At 38.0% G+C, this 8,464-nt stretch overlaps 1 protein-coding gene across 7 annotated transcripts in view; it reads left to right on the forward strand.

The window, feature by feature from the left end:
* GGPS1 (geranylgeranyl diphosphate synthase 1) overlaps positions 1-7,405 on the forward strand; it is a 227,267-nt gene extending 219,862 nt beyond the window's left edge. For all 7 annotated transcript variants that reach the window (XM_089690003.1, XM_089690007.1, XM_089690004.1 and 4 more), the window contains one exon: positions 6,583-7,405. In XM_089690003.1, the coding sequence (XP_089546129.1) occupies positions 6,583-7,341 (759 nt within the window). In that variant the 3' untranslated portion in view covers positions 7,342-7,405. The remainder of the gene's footprint in view (positions 1-6,582) is intronic.
* The last annotated feature ends 1,059 nt before the right edge of the window (positions 7,406-8,464 follow it).

The raw sequence follows: 8,464 nt of genomic DNA on the forward strand, positions 1-8,464 counted from the left end.
TTCCACATTTTCACAGCTCTCACTGTGAAGAAACCGTGTTTGGAGATTAAATTTCTTATCCTCCAGATGTAAAGCGTGCCCCCTTGTCCTGATAAAGTCTGGGCAAAATGGTTAGCAGATACTACCATGGTATAAACCACCCCCCACCCCGGCACTCGGCTGAAATTATGAGTTTGGTGGATTATTGACCATGTATTACTTATTGTTCTTGTAAGTGAGGGGGGACCTATATTGGGCACTCAACCATGCCAAAATACGATTGCTGTAACGAGAGCCACATACGCACACCTTTTGTTTTTTTTATTTTTTCCTTTTTATTTTTTTTTGTTTTTTGGTTATGTTGTGCTATTTTTTGCACTGTATTGTTCTGGATAGTCCAGCCCTGTGAGCGCTGGGTATCCAGGTTCTTCTTTTGCATTTTTTATTGTAAGTGCAAAAACTGAAAATTATTAGTTTGTTTAAAAAAATTGATTAGCATGTGATTTGAAAAGGAATTAGATTCCTGTCCAAATCACATGTGGTTTCCCCACTGCTCCTGTGTGAACCCAGGCTTGTCATAGCCCGAGTTCACACAGGAGCAACGTGGTAAACCTCCCTGCATGGATCCCAGGCTGAGCAGAGAGTGGGCATGCGGGAATATATACTGTGGAGGAAGTTGCTCAATATTCTCAGCAGTAGGAGGTGACAGTTCGGACTAGACAGCATCTGAGTCCATGTCACGGTGCTCTAACCCGAACTGTATTCGCTGAAAGGAGAGAAGAGAAAGTTTTCTCTCCTCTCCTACCACTGAGAATATGAAGCAACTGCCACCATAGTATAGATCCCCACTCTCTGCTGTGTGAAACCTCCCTGCACCACTCCTGTGTGAACTGACAACTTGGGTTGACACAGGAGCAGTGAGGAAACCGCATGTGATTTGGACAGGAATCTCATTCCTGTTCAAATCGCATGCTAATGTTTGTGGTGCAGTTTGCGTCCATACATTTTGTATCGACACAGGTTGCACCCCACGGTATTGGTAATCGAAATTGGAGAGTACATGACCGAAAGTATCGGTACTTGTACTTACTGATAAAAAAAAAACAGTGTTGTTGCATCCCTAGTTTTTTCATGAGATATGTTCATTGCGGTGTCTTTGTCATATTCCTGAGCAATGTAACTCGAGGTATTATTGGTTTGGAAAAAGGTAGAATCTTAAAGAATGTAACAAAAATGGGGTTCTAGGACCAATACATTTCAGATTATATTTAAAGCACATTGCTTGTTTTCTCCTTTGTTAGCACTGAGTACAGTAGATCTTTCTAGAAACAAGAAAAATCTCTAATTTAATGTATTTATTTATTCAGGAAAACATTTACCCATATGCATGCTTACAATACTATTATTAATGATGGTCAAAAAGGGACATATTTTGTAATAAATGCAGCAAATGTGAAACTGACACCATACCATACATCATATATGTACTGCAGTGCCTTTGTGACCAACAAAAAATATAGCAACTAAATTCTCTGTATTGATTTTTTGGGCAATGAAAAGGTTAAAACAAAGCTTTAAAATGTGTTTCAACATCACTGTGCAGCTATTGACCATTATGTGCTGAGCCATGGAGCTGTTTTTACACATACTGAGCAGCACAAAGACAAAGTGGTTTTAAATATTTTTTTTTAACACCGATATTTCCTGTGCACTAATAAGTATCTATGCTAGGGATAATAAATATAATTTAGGAGGTTCATTTTTGAATAAGAGGAGCACAGCAGAAAGGTCTGGAAAGCAATTGAGGTGCTTAAAAACCTTTATATGTAAAGGTTTGGGTGAATTTTCATTTATGTGGGTGAAACAGCAATGAAAGACGTTTGCACACAGCTGGTAAAACACCTCTCTTGTTTCCAAAAGAAGACAAAAAAAGGCTCCTGGAAGGGAAGTGCAAATCCTACATTCTTTGTCAAAAATGAGAAAGCAAACAAATTGTGCACAAGTAAATTAAGTGGTAAGTGTTGAAGAGAATGCACAAGAAACATAGAGTCCAACATACAAGAGTCCATCAAGGGTTAAATCCCCTTATATATACTAGCTGTGGCTCCTCAGAGACAGAAGAAATCTCTATATATTATAAGGGAACACCAGAGAGCGCCAGACTAAGTGTAGTATTGTAGAGAGAACACATCAGTTCAGTCCCAGTGAGGGTCAAGTGAGGTAACAAGTTACTAGGAAGCAGAGATGGTCTGATTAGCGCAGGACCAAGAAATGAAGGCTTAAATAAGGAGCCTGGTGGCTCTGAACCATGTAGCCATACCCCCTGCACATTCCTTTGGCACGTGACACCTTTTCCTGTTGGCACTGTGTTTCACGGACAGTCTGTGCTTCTTTGTAGCTGGTCACCTAAGTTGACCAGGCCTGTAGCAGTGCTGCAGTCTCCAGGACTTGATTGAGTTTTAAAGCCGATGGGTGTTCTTGATGATAAACGCAGTTTCATCTGTTATTGTGCGAGTTGCCACTTGTCTTTTTAAAGGTGAATGCATTCAGTACTGTACTTAAAGCTAAACTCCAGATAAGAGACACAAATAATTCAGCTCTATATCCATTTAAATATTTATTATGCATATGTTTTTTTTTAAATACAATTGAAGTAAGCAGCTGAATCTGACTTGGCATTGATGTCTTGCAATCCCCTATACAGCAGCACTCAGATATGACAAGGAAAATACAAGACTGGGAGTCAGGCAGGTGTGCTGGATTTAAATGTGTTTACTAGAAACATGCTGATAGGTTAGGAGAGCAGAGTCAACAGAGGGGTGATCTACTCAGCCTGTTGGCAGTTTTTGACTGTCCATCCTGGAGATTAAGAATACACAGAGAATACCATTCTTTCTTTCACTGTGTGTGTTCACCTACTGGATATGCTGTATGAGATGGCTGTGTAAATCTAAAAAATGTGAATGGACAGAAATACAAATCCTTTTGGCAGGCATGTACAGCCCCTATGATGTATCTGTGTATTTAGCTATTTACTTGGAGTTCAGCTTTGATGCCATCAGTAAACACTACAACAGTAACAGTTGATTTACAAAGATAGTTATCACTGTAGGTCGTTCCACTTCTGCTCATAATCACTGATATACTGTATGCATTGAAAAACTGATGATTGCGCAAACCATAATTTAGTACATAAGACTTTTGTTGTAATCCAACAAATTATATCAGAAACTCATAGGAAACCCCATGCATTTCTGTTGGTAATTGTTAAAGTACTATTAGCTTGTGCCACCATCTGTTTATGAATGTATATAGTGGGTAAAATAAATATTGAACACGTCACCATTTTTCTCAGTAAATATATTTCTAAAGGTGCTATTGACATGAAATTGTCACCACATATCCTTAACAACCCATGCAATCCATACATACAAAGAAACCAAAACAAATAAGTTCAGAGATTAAGTTATGTGTAATAAAATGGAATGACACAGGGAAAAAGTATTGAACATGCTAACCAAAATGTATTTAATACTTTGTACAAAATCCTTTGTTGGTAATGACAGCTTCAAGACACTTCCTGTATGGAGAAACTAGTTGCATGCATTGCTCAGCTGTGATTTTGGCCTATTCTACCACACAAATAGTCTTCGAATATTGAAGGTTCCCTGAGCCTTTTCTATGAACTCTGATCTTTAGTTATTTCCATAGATTTTCTATTGGATTTAAGTAAGGTGAATGGCTGGGCCATTCTAGCAGCTTTATTTTCTTTCTTTGAAACCAGTTGAGAGTTTCCTTGGCTTTGTGTTTGGGATCATTGTCTTGCTGAAATGTCCATCCTCATTTCATCTTCATCTTGCTGATATATAGCAGCATATTTTTAACAAGAATGTCTTGGTATATTTTTCCATTCATCATTCCTTCAGTGACATGAGGTTTGTCAGTACCGTATGCTGAAAAAAAGCCCCACACCATGATGTTCCCACCTCCAAACTTCACTGTTGGTATGTGTAGTGGGTGATGTGTAGTGCCATTTGACCGCCAAACATGGTGTGTATTATGGCATCCAAAGAGTTAAATTTTAGTCTCAACTGACCAGACTATATTCTCTTAGCTTTTCAGTGGCTTGTCTAAATGTTTACCAGCACACTAAAGTAGCTTCAACATGCTTTTTTTTCAGCCATGGAGTCTTACGTGGTAAGCGTGCATACAGGCCATGGCAGTTGAGTGCATTACTTATTTGCTTTGAAACAATTGTACCAGCTAATTCCAGGTCTTTCTGAAGCTACCATAAAGTGGTCCTTGGCTTTTGGACAACTCTTCTGATAATTATTTTCAATCCCTTGTCAGAAATCTTGCAAGGTACACTTGGTCATTGCCGGTTTATGGTGAAATTATGTTCTTTCCACTTCCGGACTATGTCGCCAACAGTGCCCACTGGAACATTCAGAAGTTTAGAAATCCTTCTGTAACCAATGCCATCAGTATGTTTTGCAACAATAAGGTTGTGAACGTCCTGAGAGAGCTCTTTGCTTTTACCCATCATGAGATGTTTCTTGTGGCGCGCCTTGGTAATGAGACACCTTTTTATAGGCCATCATTTGGGACTGAACCAACTGATAATAATTTGCTCTGTCAAGGGGCACGATTGCTTTCTAATTACTGATAGATTTCAGCTGGTGTCTCAGCTTTCCATGTCTTTTTGCACCTTCCTGTCCTCATTTGTTCAATACTTTTTCTCTGTGTCATTCCATTTTATTATACATAACTTAATTTCTAATATCTCATAAAAGTGCAGCGCTAAAACATTATCTCAAATGAATAAAATAATAAATATTGTGACAGTTCGTGGTAAAGTGCTTTATACAGGAGTTGATGGTGACTTCAAACTTTAGTGGTGTGCCAAGAAGGTATAGTAAAAATACGCACTCACCAGATGCGTATCTTTAAATACGCATGTAAAATGATATAACCAGAGGTCCCCCTCTCAGGATGGGTTGTGCCGTATTAACGGACTATCCTCCCTCTGGGTGGTATAAAGCTATACAGATGTCTCCCTTGGTGGGTGCAGATAGGATCAAGCCAGAGGCCTCCTTAATGGATGGATAGACGCTTGTCAGCCAGTAATGGAACAGCTCCCTCCTCTGGAATGGTGCCACATGTAACTCTGCTACTATATCATCTGGGGTGGGCTCTACAAGTGAATGTTAGCTCGCCAAAGAGCCAAACAAAAAGTAGCCATAGTGTAGTAATTTGCAAAGAATGATTTATTATATATTCCACGTGGTTAAAAAAATTGTAGACAAAATAGTAATCAAAGTGGTAAAACACTGACCATAAACAAGTGTTAGATGGCCTCCGGACCTATCCTAGGTACTGGCAGCGTGACGTCACAGCATAATGGCTCCTTTGAGTGTGTATTTTTACTATACCTTGTTGGTACGCCACTGAAGTTTGAAGTCACCATCAACTCCTGTATCAAGCACTTTACTATGCACTGTCACAATATGTATTTTATTCATTTGAGATAATGTTTTAGATCTGCACTTTTATGAAATATTAGTTTTATGAGGTTTTTATTTGGTTTCCTTTATGTGCAATAGCTGCTAGATCTAAAAGCACTCACTGATTATATTTTATTGTATAACTTAATTTCTGAACTTATTTGTTTTTGGTTTCTTTGTATGGATTGCATAAGTTACCGACATGTGGTGACATTTCATGTCAATAGCACCTTCAGAAATATATTTACTGAGAAAAATGTTGATGTGTTTAGTACTTATTTTACCTGCTGTAAATGCTACAAATATGTTTGCCTTAAAGTTAAATATACCTAAATTTGAATTTAGAACCTACCTGATCCTACCAGAAATACAGTGTCCTTAGTAGGCCCCTTTCAGACAGGCAGATTCTGTCCCCTCACAGATCCCCGCTGATTGGAGCAGAGCAGGTAGATGACAGACCCATGTACACTCCACTGTTTCCGCAGAGCAGACACGGACAGAGACGACTCTGCTGTATGGACATCCGGGTGTAAATTGACTCCGATGTCCATATACACCCGACTACCCTCGAGTACAGTCCACCTAAACGGAAGAGGATGGATCTCCTTCCATTTTTAGTGGACCAGATACATGGCAATAAAAAAGGATTATGTGACATCCTTTTCTTTGTTATATTTTAGTTGATTTTTTTTAGCTTTACAACTTATGTAAAATACATATTGGGGACATGACAGGAGCATTTTTTCACTTTTTATTCCTAATCAAAAGCTAGATACAAAGCTAGATATAAAGCCATATCTCCCCCTGAAAAAGATGTTAGGGTTAATTACAAAAACTAGATTTTATAAAATGGAAAATATGTGCATCTCTTTAGCAAAAAAAGAAAAATGCTCTGAGACTTGGAAATGAGTGAATAAAGGATCTGGGATGCAAGTGGTTGCTTTCTATGTATGTACTATCTTGCATTTGAAAATCAATCAATAAACGTGGTTTGAGAGACATTTAAAGTGTGGCTGGATTACAGTTTATCATAAAAAGGAAGATTTTTGTATTTTTTAATATACGGTATGATTGTATATTTTTTATTTTACTATAACAGGTAATAATTGAAGTGACCGAAATGCTTCACAATGCCAGTCTACTTATTGATGACATTGAAGACAACTCCAAACTTCGCAGAGGTTTTCCTGTTGCCCATAGCATTTATGGTGTTCCATCTGTTATAAATTCTGCAAATTATGTATATTTTTTAGGATTGGAGAAAGTTTTAACGCTTAATCATCCAGATGCTGTCAATGTTTTCACCCAGCAGTTGCTTGAACTGCATCGTGGACAAGGATTAGATATATACTGGAGAGATACTTATACTTGTCCTACTGAAATTGAATACAAGAATATGGTTTTGCAGAAAACTGGAGGTTTGTTTGGGCTAGCTGTAGGTCTAATGCAGTTGTTTTCATCTTATAAAAAAGATCTGAAACCTCTGCTAAACACTCTTGGACTTTTCTTTCAAATTAGAGATGATTATGCAAATTTAAATTCTAAAGAGTATAGTGAGAACAAGAGTTTCTGTGAAGACTTGACAGAGGGAAAGTTTTCATTTCCTACGATACATGCAATTTGGTCAAGGCCTGAAAGTACTCAGGTACAAAATATTCTGCGGCAGAGGACAGAGAACGTAGACATCAAGAAATACTGTGTGCATTATCTAGACAAGGTAGGCTCCTTTGAATACACAAGACAGACTTTAAGAGAGTTAGAAAAGGAGGCATATGGACAAATTGAATTATTAGGAGGAAATCCTGAGTTGGTTTCAATAATTGAACAGCTAAGCCAAATGTATAAAAACCCATCATAATCTTGCCAATTGTTGTGTGTAACAAGTGTTTGTCATTAAAATATTAAATAAAAGAATAAATATGCGATTTGATTTTTTTTTCCATATTAAAAGTGGATTTTGTGCTCGTTATTCTTCTTTTATGCACAAGTGCATTACTTACTACAGCCGTATAGTGTAAAATCATTGCAAAACAAAAATAGTCCTGTAAACTCCATTCCAAGTCCTATCATACCAAATGTGGTTATGGAACACATACATTTCATATAAAATAATAGCAGGAAATTTGCACTCATTCCTCAACTGAGTATGATATGCCACAGCAAGAGCTAATAAACTTTCCTTAATGGAATAGTGGTACAGTGATTTTTCCAGTATCAGTATCAGATTGTAGACAATTAGAAATTTCGTAGCCATTTGTGGTAAAGAAAGGAAGGGTTAGAACCTCTGTGAAATTTTTAATTGCTATATGGACTTGGCTTTGAAGAATTTTCCCTCCCTTCCTGTCTAAGTGGTAAGTATCAAACAGAACAGAAAGTTAGTGAAATCACAATGTGGACATACAGTAGCATTTAAAATTTGACATTGTCTTACCTTTCCCATCTCCAACCAAAACTCAAAAGAGGTTTTAACTGAAGTACAGTATACATCTAGCTATTCTGGATATATAAAAGGTGAAAACACAGGCCACTACACATCTGTTAAAAAGGAGAACACTCCAGGAAGAGCTTATGCATTCAAGTATTTCTTGCTGTTAAGTCCCCTGTTGACTTGTTGTAAAACACTTAAAGGATAAGTTCACCTTCGGGAACATGTTACATTAAAGTGGAACATGTAACATGTTACGCCTCCTGCAGATTTCCCTCTGCCCCTCCCTGTGACAGCAGGCTGGGGATCTTCTCCCTGTACCCTGTGAAAAGAGTGTGGCTGTGCAAGGCTCTGCCCACATGACCACGTCATTCATTCACAGAGGAATGAATGGACTACAAGTACCAACATTTTTTGCAGCTGATGGCTTTTAGTTCTCAAACTGCAAGGACACAGGAGAGCAACCTCATAGTTCATTGATTCTTCCTGGACTGAAGAAACTGCTTTCCAGTATCGGAGGTATGATCATGAGTGTAATACCTTCTAGGCTGCTAAG

This window comes from Staurois parvus, unplaced genomic scaffold (genome assembly GCF_062004578.1).
Source record: "Staurois parvus isolate SC_StPar_1 unplaced genomic scaffold, SC_StPar_1.0 ptg000509l, whole genome shotgun sequence".
Classification (NCBI taxonomy): Eukaryota; Metazoa; Chordata; class Amphibia; order Anura; family Ranidae; genus Staurois; species Staurois parvus.